The sequence below is a fragment of the Ctenopharyngodon idella genome, chromosome 5 (genome assembly GCF_019924925.1).
Source record: "Ctenopharyngodon idella isolate HZGC_01 chromosome 5, HZGC01, whole genome shotgun sequence".
NCBI lineage: Eukaryota > Metazoa > Chordata > Actinopteri > Cypriniformes > Xenocyprididae > Ctenopharyngodon > Ctenopharyngodon idella.
The window spans coordinates 10,262,621-10,282,465 of record NC_067224.1 but is presented as its reverse complement, the minus strand read 5'-3'; the positions used below and the strand labels follow the sequence as shown (position 1 = coordinate 10,282,465).

General features: G+C 37.5%; 2 protein-coding genes across 4 annotated transcripts in view; both read left to right on the top strand.

Annotated features, from left to right (window-relative positions):
• Positions 1 to 250: 250 nt before the first annotated feature.
• On the top strand, positions 251 to 13,157 carry anapc2 (anaphase promoting complex subunit 2). Of its 3 annotated transcripts, none has more exons than XM_051893884.1 (15): positions 251 to 337; positions 457 to 555; positions 797 to 1,021; positions 1,855 to 2,179; positions 3,162 to 3,294; positions 4,547 to 4,748; positions 5,213 to 5,332; positions 5,426 to 5,543; positions 5,651 to 5,829; positions 6,313 to 6,454; positions 7,143 to 7,218; positions 7,374 to 7,577; positions 10,850 to 10,982; positions 12,509 to 12,750; positions 12,851 to 13,157. In XM_051893884.1, the coding sequence occupies exons 2-15, from the start codon at positions 462 to 464 to the stop codon at positions 13,061 to 13,063; spliced, it is 2,406 nt and encodes an 801-aa protein (XP_051749844.1). In that variant the 5' UTR covers positions 251 to 337; positions 457 to 461; the 3' UTR covers positions 13,064 to 13,157. The 3 variants fall into 3 exon arrangements, with proteins under 3 accessions (XP_051749844.1, XP_051749843.1, XP_051749842.1); XM_051893883.1 differs by having other exon boundaries at positions 275 to 337; positions 766 to 1,021; XM_051893882.1 differs by having other exon boundaries at positions 281 to 555.
• Positions 13,158 to 15,818: 2,661 nt separating this feature from the next.
• npr2 (natriuretic peptide receptor 2) overlaps positions 15,819 to 19,845 on the top strand; it is a 51,590-nt gene continuing 47,563 nt past the window's right edge. Inside the window, exon 1 of the mRNA XM_051893881.1 lies at positions 15,819 to 16,753. Within this exon, the coding sequence (XP_051749841.1) occupies positions 16,072 to 16,753 (682 nt within the window). The 5' untranslated portion in view covers positions 15,819 to 16,071. The remainder of the gene's footprint in view (positions 16,754 to 19,845) is intronic.

The window sequence follows — 19,845 nt, the reverse complement described above, 5'->3', positions numbered from 1 at the left end:
AGGGATAAGTACCATACATTTTTATGGGGAAACAATACTAGCAAAAGATAGAAAATAAAAATAAGATAAAAATAAATAAATAAAATAATAATAATAATATATATATATATATATATATATATATATATATATATATATATATATATATATATATATATATAAAGAAATAAAAAAATAAAGAATAAGTCAATATATGAGAAAGCTGGTTAAATTTGAACATCAGAGCCATTACAAAAGAATCGTTCAATTTTAGACGATTATCCAGCAACATCCGGCCACGTCAATGTTGTCATCGACGTGCGACAGGAGTTTGAAGAAGAGCGCTACAATTTCAACAGTAATGTTTTGACGGTCTTTCGAATGGGTTTGATCATATAATTTTGGGACTAAATAGTCACCGAGTAAAATGCATATACATGTATAGTAACGGCACTGAACAATATATTTTTAACCCAGGATATATGACAATTGTTTACAATCTGAGTGGGAATGAACGAGGTGCAGTCAATGCCGCAGGGACTGTCAGCAGCCTGGGACACAGTGACATCTGCGCTGGTGAGTGTCAAATGTACTGCAGTGTAACTAACTAAACTAAGCGAATGCTGAAATTGCTTCAGAAAATTCCAGTTAGAGCCAGCTTCTGGTGGTAGCTACATCCAAAAAAAAAAAAAAAAATCCCTGGTACAACCATGTTTTTGGACACGACCATGGTTATAGCATGTACCTTTGAGTGCCAAAAGCTTTAACCCAACCATGACCATTTAGGTGTCTCCTGTGCCACCCAATGCTTCGACAGATGAGGTTCTCTCTGATGCATTGGCCTTGCTGGATGACCATGGACTTGGTCAGTATGTGGAGGGTTGGCTGCTGGAGACTCTACAGGTGCGTTTGACTACATCTGTTGCTCCAGAGTTCTGGACGGAACTCAAGCAGCCAGAGGGGGACTCTCAGGAGAGGGACAGGGCAAGTGCTTTACTTAAAGCCTTCAGAAACCTTCTGCAACAGCTGGAACCTTTCCTCGGTATGTCACACCCTACTCTGTGACAATTATATTTTAGCTTAGCCTATGTGTTTTTGGCGTTATACGGGTATAGGGTTTGCGTATTTTTGCTGATCCATTGGAAATTTTTATTAGGAAACATCAAACTATATAAATTGTACTTGTTTGTTGATGGTTGCAGCTCATGAAGTCTGTCAAGAATGTGTCTAAGTTATATTATTTTCACCACAAAATCAAGATTACTGTATTATATTTATAATACTTTATATTACTACTATGGTGTCAGAAGTGGGATTCAGAAGTGTTGATTTAGGCAAATTAGCTACAGTTCATTTAAAGTTTCACAAACTGTATGTTCTTAAATAAGAACAACAGTTATTAAGGGGTAAAAAAAAGAAATCTGATTTTAGTTTACGTATCCTGATTTAATGCTTTTTTTAAAAAAAAATTAAGTTAGACAAGTTTGTTTTAATACATGAATAATAATAATAAATATTAATTGATAACAATAATTTTAAGAATTTTAAGTAATTCTGTGGCCCCCTAATGTGTGTGTGTGTGTGTGTGTGTGTGTGTGTGTTTGTGTGTTGTTTACAAAATATGAGACTTTTTTTTTTATGCTGATTTTTTTTATGCTGAGTTTTTTGCATTACAATGAGAATTTTGGAGTGAAATGTTATTAATTGCCATAATGCAAAATCTGAGTAGCTCTAATTGCTTTATTAATTTGTAATTTTTTTACTTTTGATTTTGGAGGACATGTGACTCAGATGTTTCTTTGTGAGATTTAACTTGTCCAGTGTTTCTTGGGTCTACTGTGTTAATCTTACTCTCACTTTTTTCTTTCTTTCAAGGTGGTCTTGAGAGACTGTGCTCATGGCAGGATGAGAGCCTTGGGGGTCTGTGTGGTCCAGGGGCCCGTGGGCTGTCTGAGAGAGCTTTCTCTGTCATTCGTGCCATTCTCCTGTTCTCCCCTCCACCTGTGTTGCAGGAGCGTGTGTTGGAGTTTTACAGCCGCACATTCTCTGTGCACATGAGTCAGGCAGGGGAAGCTGTGGAGGCTGAGGAGGGCACAACGGAACATGATGAAGGTGGTTTGTGTCCAGGCTGTGCTGCCCTACTTCACCTGTGTTGGTGTCAGGAAGCTCTAGAGCAGCTTCAAGAGCTCAGCCACATACTGTGAGTTGAAGAGAAGTACCGTTCTGATTAAACTACAGATGCATACTGTACTACATCCTAGTTTTTTTTTTAAACACTATGTACAGTATGCAGTATGTTACGTAGTATGTTGCATTTGGCACATTACTATGTGGCATCATGTTTAAAGGGATATCATTGAAATAAATATGATTATTTTGAACCAATAATTAGGAGTGTGCAATATTGACGAAAATGATATCTCAATATCTTCTGGGATTTCATTCAACCAATTTGTTTAAATGGCTGATTCATTGAAGAATGAAGTGTCTTTAAGAATGGGTCATTGAATCTTTGACTCACCTAAAAATTTTTTTTTTTTTTTTTTTTAAAGCAGAATCACTCAGCAACAAAACACTGTTGTGTGTTGCTTGAAGTCGCACAACGGTTCTGTTGGTTCTGTTCAAAACTATTTTCGTTGGTGAAATTGAGCAAAAACCTAAGTTATAAACAATATTCTTCTGTCTAAAATATAACTCACAATATTAACTTATTTATTGAGCATTTATTATCACATTTGCATAATGCTCATATTCAGGAAAAACATCACTCTTGCTTGTGTGATATTGCTTAACTATATAATATATTATATAAATATAACAACAATTCATACAGGGGAATATCTGTAATATAGAGGGCATTCCAATTTCATTTGTATAGGTCACATCACATAATAACTTGGCTTATGGTAGACTGAGTCAAGAAGGAGATGTTGAAAGTCATGGGTGATATTACTTTTGGCTTATTCATCACACTAGTCATGGAAGATCATGATTGTTGATCTCATTGCATTACATTATTCCACGTATACAGAAAATTAGCATATTCCATGATATGTACTTCAAAAGTAGTAGGAGTAGTATGGTTGTTTTCAACTCCAAATATACCAATGTGACTTTTTTGTTGCAGAGGTAGAGAGTACTGGGATATATAACACCTTCATAAATGTGTTTGGTGATTTCAGCTCCAGACTACAGCTGTTAGAACGCGTGAGCTCGGAGGCCGTGACCAGCATCCTGCACAAGCTGATAGAACAGAGGATGGAGCAACGCTGCAGGGGAGAATACGAGAGCTCTTTTCTCACAGACTTCAATGATGTAAACAACTTTCATTCAGTTACACTACAGAAAACATCATTTTATTTTGTATGAAGAAACATTAACCATGTTGATACTCAAACTTGTGTCACTTGATGCATGTGGTTTTAAAATGAGGTGCATTTGTCAACACAAAATCTCAGCCAACATGATTTCAGCGTGTACAAATTCTGATGTGTGATAATTTATATCACTACACAAACTTTTGATCTTTTAAATTTAGGAAAAGAAAATATGAGTAAAACCCACTAGATTTTTAGATTTTCTAGAGAAAATGTTTGTAGTTCTCTCACTGCCACAGATCCACAATATGGATTATAAACTGAAGTTTAATGTTAAGGGTTTGAAGATGTTCAGCAGCTACATGACCTTAAGTCTGAGCAGTAGTAGTGATGCTTGCTTTAACAAATACCACTAATAATAAAAGGTGGTGCATGTCTAGATCAAATAAGTTAATAATATCCAGTTTCATTATTCCATAACACAAATTAGTGAGACAATTTCTGTTCAAAATGGTCAACTGGTTAAAAAAATACATCAAAAGTTTACATGTAATTGGATTATAGGATTATTTTTTTATTTAGTGCTGTCCTGAATAAGATATTTTACGTAAAAAAAAAATGTTTACTGTACATATAATCCACAAGACAAAATAACAGCTGGATTTATAAAAATGACCCCATTCAAAAGTTTACATACACTTGATTCTCAGTATGTAATAATAACATTTGTCATTACGTAGATGATCTACAAATGATCCATGTTGTTCATGAGTCCCTTGTTTGTCCTGAACAGTTAAACTGATCACTATTCTTCAGAAAAATCCTCCAAGTCCTGCAAATTCTTTTGTTTTCCAGCATCTTTTTCATATTTGAACCCTATCCAGCAGTGACTGTATGATTTTGAGATCCTTCTTTTCACACTGAGGACAATTGAGGGACTCATATACAACTCTATTGCTGCAAACATTCACTGATGCTCCAGAAGGAAACATGATGCATTAAGAGCCAGTAATACTGAGTAATATAAGTTAACTACATAGGTTAAAGTCAGGTTCAGAGTTATTACCTACTGTAGTTACCCAGTTATTGTACCTTCAGAACACAAATGTAAAGTAAAGTGTTATTAGAATCATAATTGAAATTGATTAAATCTTCTTAGTAATTTTTTTGTTTCATTTGTGAACAGAAGCTTTCTTTTTTACATTTTAATATTCAAGGTTAAAGTGCCTAATTAATCTCTGCGTTTCCAGTGGTTGGGGCAGGTTTTAGGATGGCTGAGTAGAGTGTTTGCCAGTAAGGTGGAGGAGGCGGGCAGTGACGCCACACCCACAGATGGCAAGACGGGTCAACCAACCAGTGCTGTACTCCAGCGCTGGCACTGTCACATGCACCAGTTCTTCTGCCGTATCTATGTAAACATGAGGATCGAAGAACTTTTCAGCATCATACGAGGTGAGAAAGAAACTCCATTTGTGTAGCATACTGCTTGTAATGGGTAACATTGTCTCAGTGGGTAGGCTTAGTGGATAGCACTGTTGCCTCACAGCAAAAAGGTCCCCGGTTTGAGCCCCGGCTGAGCCAGGAGTCCTTTCTGTGTGCATGTTCTCCCTGTGTCAGCATGGGTTTCCTCTGGTTGCTCCGTTTTCCCCCACACAGTCCAAAGACATGCAGGTTAGGTGGATTGGACATGCCAGATTGGCCGTAGGAGTGTGTGTGAGTGTGTCCCAGCACTCTCATTGCGTCAGGAAGGGTATCCGGCGTAAAACCTGTCCCAAATCCAATGTTTGTACGTGGATTATTCCAATAAAGCAGACCCTTCAAATGAGCGGACTAACGCTAGGAAAATTTATATATACTGCTGCTTGTAATCTCATCTTGGTTGTTTTCATGTATTTTTCTCTGCTTAATTGTTGCAGATTTTCCAGAGTCTATTCCTGCCATTGAGGATCTTAAGTTCTGTCTGGAAAGGACCAATCAGAGACAGCAGCTTTTGTCCTCTCTCAAATCAGCCTTTGAAACGCGACTACTGCATCCAGGTCTGTAATTCAGGCCGTTTTCACACTCTCGAAATAATAAACTCATGTGTAAAAATGTTCTGACCTTTACTGTGCTTTCTTTTCCCACTTCAGGAGTCCATACGTCTGACATTCTCACTGTTTACATCTCAGCCATCAAAGCTCTAAGAGAGCTTGACCCCTCCATGGTCATCTTGCAAGTGGCCTGCCAACCCATTCGCAAGTATCTCAGGTTTGTCTTCTGCACTGGTGCGGTCTGTCTCAAGGAAGATGTGCTTTTTTCTAAACCAGTTTCAGAACTGAAGTTGTTCATCTTTTTTTTAATATTGGAAATTACAGAACCCGTGAGGATACTGTGCGCCAGATAGTAGGTAGTCTGACAGGTGATGCGGAGGGTTGTTCTGATCTTGCCAATGAGCTTTCTCGAGCTGACCCTGTTACCTTGGAGACACAGGATAGTGAAGATGAGGGAAGTGATCCAGAGGACTGGACCCCAGATCCTACCGATGCTCTCGCAGGTTAGTGTTAACAGCCAACACACACCGACATGAATACTTCAAGCCCCAAATAAAAGTAACGATTGGCATATATACTGTACACCATATAATAATTACAATTAAAAAAAAAAAAAAAAAAAAAAAAAATCTTTATTAATATATTTTGAAATGTAATTTATTCCTGTTATGGGCAAAGCTGAATTTACGTGATTTGGTTCTCAAGAAACATTTCTTATTATTATCAATGTTTTAAAACAGTTTTGCTACTTAATTTTTTCAGGATAGTGTACATTAATACATGAATAATTAACAATATTAATATCTAAAGTATGTAATGCTAAATGCAGTTTCATGGCCAGGATAATATATTCATGGTGGTACATTTTTCTCAAATTCACAAGCCATTGGCCTGTGTGTAGAAAAGTCAATACAAGCTGCAGTCACAGAAATATGGGTTCTAAGTAGTCCACATTTCAGCTCTCTCTCTTGTCTGTCTTTTTGTAGATAAAACTGGCTCTAAACGGCGTTCTTCTGACATTATCAGTCTGCTGGTCAGCATTTACGGCAGTAAAGAGATCTTCATTAATGAGTACAAGACTGTACTGGCCGACCGACTTCTTCATCAGCTCAACTACAACACAGCCAGGTAACCCACCAATATAATACTTCTACTTTCCACTACAATCCTTTACATAATGCTCTTGCTTTTTTCTTTCTTTTTTTTAACTTTGGTTTGGTTTAGTTAAAGCAGTCATATTATACTTTATTCACTTTATCTTTTTCATTTTCCGCATTTATCACTTTCTCTCTACAAGTTGTTTTTGCTAATGTAGCTTTAAGACATATAGCTCTAACACCCTCTGTTATGATTGGCTGACATCTTTGCTTACAAAATAATATGAATGCCTAGGGTCAAGATCCTGGGTTCAAAATAATTTGCACTGCACCATCCTTCAACTGCCCTTTTTGCAAAGCTTTGCAATGTGTTTTACAACTTTTTTCACTGAGAATTCACATTACAAACAGTATTATCCTCATAAATTTAATAAATACAATACACAAATAATATTATTACAAATGAAATTAAAATACAAATGGAATATATTTAAAAAAAAAAAAAAAAAAAATTTAATCATTGAGTAAAGACTAGCTACTTTTTTTTGACAATATGAATGGCTTTTGATAGGCTGTCTAGAGTAGACTTTTGATATGCTCTCTTTTTTTATAGACTTTATTATTGATTTTTCTTTTATGCCAAAACTCATTAGGATATTAAGTAAAGATCATGTTCCATGAAGATATTTTGTAAATTTCCTCTGTGTTTGTGTTTATAGAGAGATTCGCAATGTTGAGCTGCTGAAACTGAGGTTTGGCGAGTCCCACATGCATTACTGCGAGGTGATGCTAAAGGTATGCTCTCCGCTGCACTCGCTTCTCAGCTCTGGTCGGAAAATTCACTTCTCTTGGTTATCAGTCATGTTATCATGATATGTGACCCCACCTCAAAGGGATTTATTTCCATTACGTGTGCTTTTTATATTGAACGTGTCTGTCTTTCTCTGCAGGATGTAGCAGACTCCCGGCGCATCAACACTAATATACGAGAAGAGGAGAGTCGTCTTCCTGTAGAGGAGCAGGCTACATTACCGCTGTCTGCCATGATCATCTCATCTGAGTTCTGGCCCCAGCTGAAGGAGGAGAAGATGGAACTGCCTGCAGTTGCTTCTAAAGCCATGGAGGACTACACACACCGCTTTGAGAAACTCAAGGTACTCCAGTCTAGAGGTTCTCAACCAGTTTTGTTTTAGGACCCAGATTTTACAAACCCGATTTCAAAAAAGTTGGGACACTGTACAAATTGTGAATAAAAAAGAAATGCAATAATTTACAAATCTCATAAACTTATATTTTATTCACAATAGAATATAGATAACATAACAAATTTTGAAAGTGAGACATTTTGAAATGTCATGCCAAATATTGGCTCATTTTGGATTTCATGAGAGCTACACATTCCAAAAAAGTTGGGACAGGTAGCAATAAGAGGCCGGAAAAGTTAAATGTACATATAAGGAACAGCTGGAGGACCAATTTGCAACTTATTAGGTCAATTGGCAACATGATTGGGTATAAAAAGAGCCTCTCAGAGTGGCAGTGTCTCTCAGAAGTCAAGATGGGCAGAGGATCACCAATTCCCCCAATGCTGCGGCGAAAAATAGTGGAGCAATATCAGAAAGGAGTTTCTCAGAGAAAAATTGCAAAGAGTTTGAAGTTATCATCATCTACAGTGCATAATATCATCCAAAGATTCAGAGAATCTGGAACAATCACTGTGCGTAAGGGTCAAGGCCTGTAATCTTCGGGCCCTTAGACGGCACTGCATCACATACAGGAATGCTACAGTAATGGAAATCACAACATGGGCTCAGGAATACTTCCAGAAAACATTGTCGGTGAACACAATCCACCGTGCCATTCGCCGTTGCTGGCTAAAACTCTATAGGTCAAAAAAGAAGCCATATCTAAACATGATCCAGAAGCGCAGGCGTTTTCTCTGGGCCAAGGCTCATTTAAAATGGACTGTGGCAAAGTGGAAAACTGTTCTGTGGTCAGACGAATCAAAATTTGAAGTTCTTTTTGGAAAACTGGGACGCCATGTCATCCGGACTAAAGAGGACAAGGACAACCCAAGTTGTTATCAGCGCTCAGTTCAAAAGCCTGCATCTCTGATGGTATGGGGTTGCATGAGTGCGTGTGGCATGGGCAGCTTACACATCTGGAAAGGCACCATCAATGCTGAAAGGTATATCCAAGTTCTAGAACAACATATGCTCCCATCCAGACGTCGTCTCTTTCAGGGAAGACCTTGCATTTTCCAACATGACAATGCCAGACCACATACTGCATCAATTACAACATCATGGCTGCGTAGAAGAAGGATCCGGGTACTGAAATGGCCAGCCTGCAGTCCAGATCTTTCACCCATAGAAAACATTTGGCGCATCATAAAGAGGAAGATGCGACAAAGAAGACCTAAGACAGTTGAGCAACTAGAAGCCTGTATTAGACAAGAATGGGACAACATTCCTATTCCTAAACTTGAGCAACTTGTCTCCTCAGTCCCCAGACGTTTGCAGTCTGTTATAAAAAGAAGAGGGGATGCCACACAGTGGTAAACATGGCCTTGTCCCAACTTTTTTGAGATGTGTTGATGCCATGAAATTTAAAATCAACTTATTTTTTTTTCCTTAAAATGATACATTTTCTCAGTTTAAACTTTTGATATGTCATCTATGTTGTATTCTGAATAAAATATTGAAATTTGAAACTTCCACATCATTGCATTCCTTTTTTATTCACAATTTGTACAGTGTCCTAACTTTTTTGGAATCGGGTTTGTACATTGGACATCAAGTGTTGACCTAACTCAGTAACAAGAGTTTGATTAGATTCTTTAGTTCTTCATGATTATACAGGATGTCTCATCTGATTTGTCTTTCAGGCCCTGTTTACGCTTAAGATGCATTTTGGTCAATCAGATCACAAGTAGATGAGGCAGACACATACCCGTTTTCACCTGGTGTTTTAATCTGTCTCTTTTGTCCACTTTCAACCACTTCTGTCCTGATTTCTTCGAGGGGAGGGTCTATGGGCAGGTAAATGTAGGGGTTTTTCAGATCTTTCTGACAAAATGGACAAAAATAAGCTTGTGCAATTTACATATGAACACACAGGAAGAGGACAGAAAAACATACGGAGAGCAGCAGCTTTCGTTTGTGCTCTGATAGCAGTGTGTTAGAAATCTGGAATGGTGAGAGAACATTGTGCTTGGTATGTTTTTCATCTTCAAACCAAACTTGGGTCTTCAGCTGACAAAGTTTTAAAAGCATTAAGTCAGTAGGCGGAGAGAGGGCGGTCTTTTGTGGCTGTTCGAACACATTTGACCACTTGAGCGTCTACACTACAAAAGAAATCCGGTCAAATGCATTTTTGACTACCTCTGGAAGTGGTCGAAAGTGGACGAACTCAAAACATTTTAGACCCTGTTTACATCTGTATTTAGTGTTGTCCACTTGTGATCTGATCGACCAAAATGCATCTTAAAGGGTTTGTTCACCCAAAAATGAAAATTCTGCCATTAATTACTCACCCTCATGCCATTCCACACCCGTAAGACTTTCGTTCATCTTCGGAACACAAATTAAGATATTTTTGATAAAATCCGATGACTCAGTGAGGCCTCCATTGCCAGCAAGATAATTAACACTTTCAGATGCCCAGAAAGCTATTAAAGACATTTAAAACAGTTCATGTGACTACAGTGGTTCAACCTTAATGTTATGAAGCAACGAGAATACTTTTTGTGCACCAAAAAACCAAAATAACGACTTCATTCAACAATATCTAGTGATGGGCGATTTCAAAACACTGCTTCATGAAGCTTCGAAGCTTTATGAATCTTTTGTTTCGAATCAGTGGTTCGGAGCGTGTATCAAACTGCCAAAGTCATGTGATTTCAGTAAATGAGGCCAAAGCATAATTGTTTCGAAATTTCAGTGGTTCACCACTTGGGGGCGTGACTTTGGCAGTTCGAAACAAAAGATTTGAAGCTTCATGTTTTGAAATCGCCCATCACTAAATATTGTTGAATAAAGTCATTATTTTGTTTTTCTTTGGCGCACAAAAAGTATTCTCGTCGCTTCTTAACATTAAGGTTGAATCACTGTAGTCACATGAACTGTTTTAAATATGTCTTTAGTAGCTTTCTGGGCATTTGAAAGTGTTAATTATTTTGCTGGCAATGGGGGCCTCACTGAGCCATCGGATTTCATGAAAAATATCTTAATTTGTGTTCCGAAGATGAACAAAGGTCTTACGGGTGTGGAACGACATGAGGGTGAGTAATTAATGACAGAATTTTCATTTTTGGGTGAACTAACCCTTTAACACCCTATGTAAACAGGACCTATGTTTTCAGTGTTATGTTGAAAATATCTTAAGCCATATATATATATATATATATATTTTTTTTTTTGTGCAGGCCATGAGGACTCTGAGGTGGAAACCTCACCTAGGATCTGTTACGCTGGATGTGGAGCTGGAGGACAGGACCATCGCAAACCTCACAGTGACTCCTATCCATGCTGCCATTATTTTACACTTCCAGGACAAAGGTTTGGAGAATTAGTTCACCCAAAAATAATTTCTACACCCATATGTCATTCCAAACCTGTGGTTCGTTTCCCAAAGCCAACCATCATCGCAAGTTCTGTCATTACCAATAGAATTCAATGGAACTTGCGACCATAGTTGGCTAACAATGCTTTTGGTAATGCACCTCTGTATAGCTTTCTTCTGTGGAACACAAAATAACGTATTTAGCAAAATGGCTGCGGTTTTCTACATAAAATAACAAGCAACTCTGGCTGTCAAGCTCCAAAAATGACAAAAAAAAAAAGCACTATTGAAGTAGTATGACAGGCAAAATATTCCAAGCTTTCTATAATCGTATGGTAGTTTTGTTTGAGGGACAGACTGAAAGTGTATAATCACTGAAATCTTTAAAAAGTCTGATAGAATTTTCATTTTGGTTGAGCAATAATACAGGGTCTGTTTACACCTGTTCACTTCATGGGTTTTCTCTGATAGGATAGCTATCCGATCATGAAAAGATCAAGTGTAAATGCCCTCCAAAATACATTCGAGATGGATTTAAATCTGATCACTCAAACCACTTCAGGGGGCGATTTGAGGCACTTTCCAAACTAAACTGGACAAGTGTAAATGCTTCTGGTTGTCAAAGCCACGTATGTAAATTTTACTCCTCCCGTAATGGTAAAAAAACAAGGGTGTGAGAGCATGTTATAGGGTACCGGCTCCCAGTAGCCAGATATGACAGCAGACTACTGCAACACGCATCGCCACATACAGTATGGTCCACCACAGGTGAGTATCTCTTCAGCAAGCCTACGTGCAAACTGAAAGTTTGGCATTGCATCCCGAACACACTGTCATCTTCTAGTCGTGAGACTAAATTATCTTACCAGTGCTGATGCCGCTCTCTCTCCTATTGCGGTCTTTAATCATAGTTGTTAATAAATAAAATGCTCATATCTGTTGCTTTCGTTGATGGGAACTCAGTTAGCTTTGCATATAGCTTGAGAATTGAAGATCAGATTGAAGTTTTGTGGAGATATATTTATGTGGACAAGTGTAAATGGAACAGTTAGAATAGTTTGCAATAAGCACAACAAGGCTGTGAAAGTGGACTAATAAGCATATATAGTCGTTTTCCTGTTCGTTGTGATGATGTTTAATGTTCTCAGCAACATATGTTGTCCCGTTTAGACATTTGTTAGCAACTGCCTTTTTCAAGACAAGTAAAATGTTTTGTAAAAATCACAAGTGGGTATTACTGATGTATTTTATGTTGTAGAATAAAATGTGAAAATATCTTGAGCTTGTGTTAACCACAGACCTCATTTCAGGCATTTAACTTCCCAACGATTTCAGGATGATGGAACCGGAAGTGCTGAAATGCTAACTTGTTTCTGTGTTTTGGCTTACAAAAATACATCATCCCTGCACCACTCTGTGGCTCTCATGCATTGTGAGCATGCGCACTACTTAGTGCGCCAATAAATGGCATAATCTTGATTATTTGTGGGCCTGAAGACCCATTACTCTGTTTTCCTAATAGGCACATGGACCTTGGAAGAGCTGAGTGGCGTCCTGGGTGTGCCACAAGAGATGGTGCGCAGGAAGTTGGCGCTGTGGCAGCAGCAGGGCGTGCTGCGGGAGGAAGCTGGAGGTCGATATATTGTGCAGGAGACAAGCTCTTGCAGAGAGAGATCTGACAGAGGTGTCATGCTTATAGAAAGTGATGAGGAGGGAGACTCCAACACCGCAACACAATCTGAACAGAGAGAAGAGAAACTACAGGTTATTTATACACTTCCAACACTTGTCATAACACTGCTCAGGACCTTACTTGCAATATAATGCTGTTAATGATAAACTGTTTTTCCTTGTTGTTTCTCAGCTGTTCTGGGCCTACATTCAGGCCATGCTGACTAACCTGGAGAGCATGACTTTGGAGAGGATCCACTCCATGCTTCGAATGTTTGTGGCTGCTGGGCCTGGAGTCACTGAGATGGATGTGAATGAGCTGCAGGCCTTCCTGCAGAGGAAAGTCAGAGCCCACCAGCTTATTGTGTCGACTGGTGTCTACAGATTACCCAAGACCACTCAATAGTCAAAAATGACTCTAAGTGGAGATGATGAACTTCATTATCTCATGTCAAAGACAAATTGTTCATTGTGCAAAATAATAAAATTGACATTTGTAATCTCTTGTTGCAATCTTTTGTTGATTTGTAAAATACAGTAGGGTCTGGGGCACCAGTGAAAATGCTTCTGAGATTGTGTTTTTGAATTCAAATACAAATTCAAATTCAGTACATAATTTTATTTAATACAAATTATCAGCTTAAAGGGTTAGTTCACCCAAATTTCTGTCATTAATTACTCACCCTCATGTCGTTCCACACCAGTAAAACCGTTCATCTTCGGAACACAAATTAAGATATTTTTGATGAAATCCAAGGGTATCTGATCCACACATAGGCAGCAACGATATTGCACCTTTTGACGTCCAGAAAGGTAGTTAAAAACGTTTAAAATAGTCAACGTGACTATAGTGGTTTAACCTTAATGTTATGAAGCGACGAGAATACTTTTTGTGCGCAAAAACAAAACAAAAATAACGACTTTATTCAACAATTTGAACTGTTGTCATACATAATGAACTCAGTGCAGGCTTCCTTGTTTACGTCCGAATGCCAACTCAGTATTGGCCGAAGCTGAACACGTGAGCAACACGATGCATGCATGTGATGCTGACACAGGATCCGGCCAATAATGAGTTGAGTTCACTACGTATGACAACGGTTCAAATTGTTCAATGAAGTCGTTATTTTTGTTTTTGCACACAAAAAGTATTCTCGTAGCTTCATAACATTAAGGTTGAACCACTGTAGTCACGTTGACTATTTTAACCATGTTTTCAACTACCTTTCTGGACATCAAAAGGTGCAATGACGTTGCTGCCTATGTGTGGATCAGATATCCTCGGATTTCATCAAAAATATCCTAATTTGTGTTCCGAAGATGAACGAAGGTCTTATGGGTGTGGAATGACATGAGGGTGAGTACTTAATGACAGAAATTTAATTTTTGTATGAACTAACCCTTTAACAATTTGAGTGAAAAGTTAAGTGAAAAAAATAAACATTTATATTGTGGTTGTCCCTTTTTTGCTTTAATGACAGCAGTATTTGAGTGGCATGAAAATGTGGTGTTAGATTGTGTCACTACTTTATGTTCAGAGTGAAACCAGGACACTGAGTTCTTCTGTTCTGCACTAATTTCTCCAAAAGTTGCCCTAAAGGTTCAAATGTTTTAATGTGCCCACTTTAGGGGCAGCATAGTAGATGGTCAACTGAAGGCCTCTTTTGACTTTCCCCGAACATACAGTGTGAAATAGGATGAGAGCTGACTCATCAGATCACACTGCTTTTTCCATTGCTCAGGGTCCAAGATTGAGCTCTTGACACCAGGTTATGCATCTGTGTTGGCCTTGGATGAAAGTGGATTCATGGCAACCACACTGTAGTTTCCAGCTCTGTGGAGCAGAGTGAAATTTTTGTTGATTCTGGATCACAGAGGTGCTGTTTTAATTCTTTAAAACACATAAAAATTATGTGAAGTGTCTAATCCCTCCATGAACACTGACTTTGAAATAGTGATCGTTTTTCAGTTTATTTTATTATTTTTTAGATTTTTCTATTTATTTATTTATTTATTGGTGGTGGTGGCAGTTGTCTTCCTTCTGTAGTTACAAATACAAACTTGTCTGACCTCTAATGGCAACTTATATAATGGCAATGTTCACTGTTCAACAGGGATTCACACTCTTACTCTCACTGTTTCAAAAGAAGTATCTTCCTCTCCGCCACCATTTGATTTAAAAAAAAAAAAAAAAAAACGAATCACTAAAACATACTTAAAACAAAACTGTAAATCAGACCAGCAAATGTGTTGTCAGAATTTTTCACGTCACCATATACACAAATGCAATTGATCCGATATGCTCTCAACAACTTATACTGTAATTTATCATAATTTATCATGTATAACATTTGCCATATAAACATAATGCACAAAACATGCATAAGTTTTGTACAAAATACAGAGTATTAATCTGAGTGATAATATACATAATAGTATTTAGAATATAATAGGGAAAACAGATAGGCTAGTGTTATACTGTAACACATTTTGCTTTAACATCTTTAACTTCTTTTGTGCTCTGTCTCAAACTTTGGTATAATATTCCTATATTTATAAGCTACAAAATAGTTTGGCCTAGATTCTTGTTAGGTTGTCACATTAAACCTCCCTGTTTATGGTAACAACCTAGAACGTTCCTAGAACCCTCATTTTTGGGAACATTCTGGGTAGCAGGGTAACACTTAGTCTATATAAAAGATGAACATATATTTAAATTTTCTGCATGAATTAATTGTGGTAATTAAATTTACTTGTCCCAAACATCGCCGATCACAATCCCAACTCACCTCGATTAAATTTTAAGCATTTTATTTCAAAATGGTATACATTTTAAATAAAATTTGAAACATTTGATTTAAAAAATGGATGGATTTAATATTTTCCTCTGGCTAATTGATAGCCGAAAGAAATGACAAAGCTATGTAGCTATAGTTGGCTTTCAAATGAGTAGGCTACACTAGTTAGGGAATTTAGAATGGAACGACTACCATTTAAATTCTCTTACAGTGATAAATCCCATGAAATTTATCCCAACTCCATGTAGGAGTGCGGTTAATTGACCTGCAGACAGAGGGAGCCGTTAACTAGTGTATCGGTTAGTAGCTGTCATGACGTGTAGGGGCTGTGCAAGGGCCGCGCGCGGTGAAGTTGCGCTCATCTGGATATTCACACACACAAGCGCGCACGCACACTGAATCTCACGGTGGAGTTGGACTCGAGAAGTCCATCATATAAAGCACCAGGAGACCCTGTCAAGCAATTTAGTTGGCCTACAAGGAAGAAAGACGTCACTAATGGATTGTGCTCTTCATTTAAAAGAGGATATTTCTCATTGAAGTTTGATTTGAGAAGATTAAATCCTTTTACCTGGCGCGCTCAAATTTGTTTGTCAACTTAAGATCGGGATTTAGGATGGGATATAGTTTTTTCATTGTGCTGCTTATTCACGTACTCATACCGGAATGCAGAACAGAAAAGAGGAATATTACCGTAGCGGTGATGCTGCCCGACAATCTGAAGTATTCGTGGGCATTGCCGCGCGTCCTCCCTGCGATACGTATGGCGCAAGAGAAAATTCAGAAGAGCGGACTTTTAAGGGGACACACCATCAACCTCCTTAATTTTAGCACAGAGGATTCCTCTGGTTCTTGCTCGGAAAACGAGGCACAGACTATCGCAGTGGACACAAAACTTTACAACAAACCAGATGCGTTCTTCGGACCCGGCTGCACGTATTCGGTCGCGTCGGTCGGACGGTTCGCGTCCCACTGGAACCTCCCCCTGATAACCGCGGGTGGACCAGCGTATGGTTTTGATAGGTCTGAAGAGTTTAAAACTATTGTCAGGACGGGCCCGACCACCACGAAACTCGGAGACTTTGTCAGTTATCTGCACGCGCATTTTAACTGGAGCAGTCGCGCGCTGATGATTTTCCACGACCTAAAACAAGACGACCGGCCGCATTACTTCCTCTCAGAGGGCATTTACATGATTCTGCGAGAGGAAAACATCACCGTGCAGGCTTTCCCTTACGAAGATCCACAAACTTTCAATTATAAAGACATCATCACATTTATACAGGACAGCGGGAGAAGTAAGTTTAGATTCAGTTCAACAAAGATTCGTTGATACAGCTGCTAGGTTTTAGCCACTAAAAAGAAAGTTCACGGTTCTTTGGTATATTCAGTTGTGCTGGTTGATTACTACATTCATATACCATGGTATTTACGTTACTCCAAGGTACTAAAAAAAATAGTACTACTATTATGCATGTCCAAAAACACTGCAATAATAGCCTTGCAATGAATCTAACTCGTGTGTTTACATGGCACTTAAATCATTTTAAAGAATACAATAGCAATGTTAAAAAAAAAACAAAAAAAAAAACATAAAAAACATAATGATGTTCTTTGAAATACAATGGTACGTGAATACAGTAAACATTTACATATGATGCATCACTGTCCAATGGTACCCCACTGAAATGTTCAGTACATCTACACAATACATATTACTACACAGCACAAATATTTAACTTATTTCTACCTGAATTGACCTTTAGGAAATGACTTTAATAAATGTAACCTAGTGTAACATATTCAGGTTAATTTAGTCAGTAATGTTTTTGAATTAGCCTAATTAAATAACCAGTTCATTTAGACGTTACCACATTTTCATGTTACATTAGAATGTAACATTCAGAATTCTATGAGGCATCCTTCCATATATAGAAGGATATAGAAATCTCTAAACTTTCTGTCAGAAAGCAAACATCACATAAAGGACAGTGTGGAAAATATGTTCATTTGCGTATTCATATGCTGGTAATGGTAATGGTTTAAAAGAAATAGTATTACCATGTACTTTGGAAAATACCATATATCAAAATACCACGTTCCTACCATCTGGTTTGGTCACTGTCACCCCTGCCACCCACAGACAATTTACCTTCTTTAATCAATAAAGCAAGCAAGTTTGTGTTATTGCATAAAGCATCCCTCCATGGCACCCACACTAATATTCTTGGTCCATTACATCTAAAATCTGAAGACTACAATGAGGCATTGATAGCTTTGGTTTAGGACTGACACCACCTGTGTTCCCCCAGGCTGTATTTTTGGACCTGTGGTGCCCTGTGCGAGTTATTTACAGTACCACTAAAACAGGAGGGCATGCACCCTATTCACTGTTAATAAAGCAATGTAGTCAACATCTATGGACAACTTGTGTTCAGTTATCCACAAAACACTTCTTTTTACAGTTCTTTAACTATTGAAAATGTGTAGGCAGATTTTAAAAGATATAATTCAACAGAAAATATTTAGATATCTTGAGCAACAGAATAACTTAAGAACGTTTTATTTTTTAAATTCCTTACAAAACTACAAATGACCTGGTGTTTTAAAGACCCCAGAAACAAATACACTGAACTTTTATGTTCTTTTATGTTAATTCAAATAAATGATTCTTGATAAAATTAAGGTGCTGCAGGATACCCTTCAAATTCATTATTTTCAGCTTGATTCCTTGCTTTGTTAAGGTGCTTGACATTCTCATAACCCCCTGAGCTGTCAAACACAATTATTGTGGCATGACTGAAATAATACATGGAATGAGGAGAACACATAATGTCACTGAGGTCTTTGTGTCTTCACTCAGCATATTAGTGTTTTATTTTTTATTTAATTCCCTTAAGATTCATGCAGCACAATTTAATGTATTTTAATTTCATTAATTAAAATAGTTTATAGTAAATTAGAGAGTACACACAGCTGGTCACTGAGTTTCAGTGCATCAACGCTAATTACATAATGATACTAAAGTATATGATGCATTAAATCCAAAATGATGAAATCAGAGTTAGATAACTCGAGAACAATGTTTGTTTGTTTGTTTGTTTGTTCTCTCACCCTTTTTTTCTTTATCCCCAAAATATTTTAGATTACTGTGCTCTCAGACAGAGGAAGAAACGCTCGATATTAAAGGAGTGTGGCAACAAAAAAACAGATTTTCACATTTATATTTTTATATCTCTTTATTGTTTTCTTTTTCTAAATATACACACAAAAAAGTTGCTCAGATAGTTTTCACTTTAAAGTAATTAGTTTATAAAAAATATCATTATGTTTTTTATTACATTTTTAAGACCATTATTCCTGATAAGATTGAGCAGTTTTTGAGGGGGCACCAATGTTGCATGTGATGAAAATGTTTGTTAAATCAAATCAATTAATTGTTGAACTGAGGACATATTTAGTCACTGACATAAGCACAATATATTTCATGTTGATAAGTTTATTATCCCTGCAGTGCAGCTCTTTTTGTATTTCGGTGACACATAAAATCAATAGAGGATTATGTCTGGTTGGGGGCTGAAAACATCTGCAGCTGGCAGGCCAAATGCAGCCCATTCAGTATGGTCAGACCGCATTTATTGGTTAGATGGTCCCACTGTTTCCCAATTATGTATTTCTGGTGCCTTATATATGGAGTTTTGTAAATAATGGACTGACTACATTGTATTTGTGACATTTAAGTCATTTCTCATGAAATATCAGATGTAGGAATTGCGTTACGCAGCCTGAATGCACTGACCTAAACAACCGCAGACTACTCATGAACTTGAAGCTTAGTTGTTTTAAAATGTCTGAATGATTCATGATTTGGAATTCTTCATAGTTTATGAACTAGGTTTGCACAGCATACATGATTGTCTAAGTTTAGTCATTATAATATGACAAATCCAATCATAAAAAGAAATTTTTTTCAGATACACGTGTGCTAAAGTGTCTTCATCAGAAGTGTAGTATATTTATGTGATTTTGGGTAAGTATTCATCCCTCAGTCTAAACGAGTCAGATCAATGGTTTTCATTTCTAAATCCTCACTGCCATGGCAACACAAATCCATGTCTCCCAGTGTCTCCTTTGAACACGCAAGGCAAAGGAAAGCCCCATGTTGCTTACAGCATTGCACAAAGACGTTAACGGTCATTTACAGCCATGTCTTTGACATTGCTTGATAAAGAATACTTACAGTATGCTCCTTCAACATCAGTAAATATAATGATGTATGGTACGGTGATGTATGATCAGTTTAATTTTATACTGTTGTTAGATTGCCCCCAGATTTCTGCTCTTATCATAACCTCGCTCTGTCATGTTTGGTTTTATCAGCGGCGTAGTG

Excerpts from the sequence above, each read along its gene's own strand:
- anapc2 (XM_051893882.1), top strand. The coding sequence starts at position 417 with ATGTATAGTAACGGCACTGAACAATATATTTTTAACCCAGGATATATG. Across the intron at positions 2,180-3,161 it reads CAAGAGCTCAGCCACATACT|CTCCAGACTACAGCTGTTAG; the intron begins GTGAGTTGAAGA and ends TGGTGATTTCAG. Across the intron at positions 3,295-4,546 it reads TTCTCACAGACTTCAATGAT|TGGTTGGGGCAGGTTTTAGG; the intron begins GTAAACAACTTT and ends CTGCGTTTCCAG.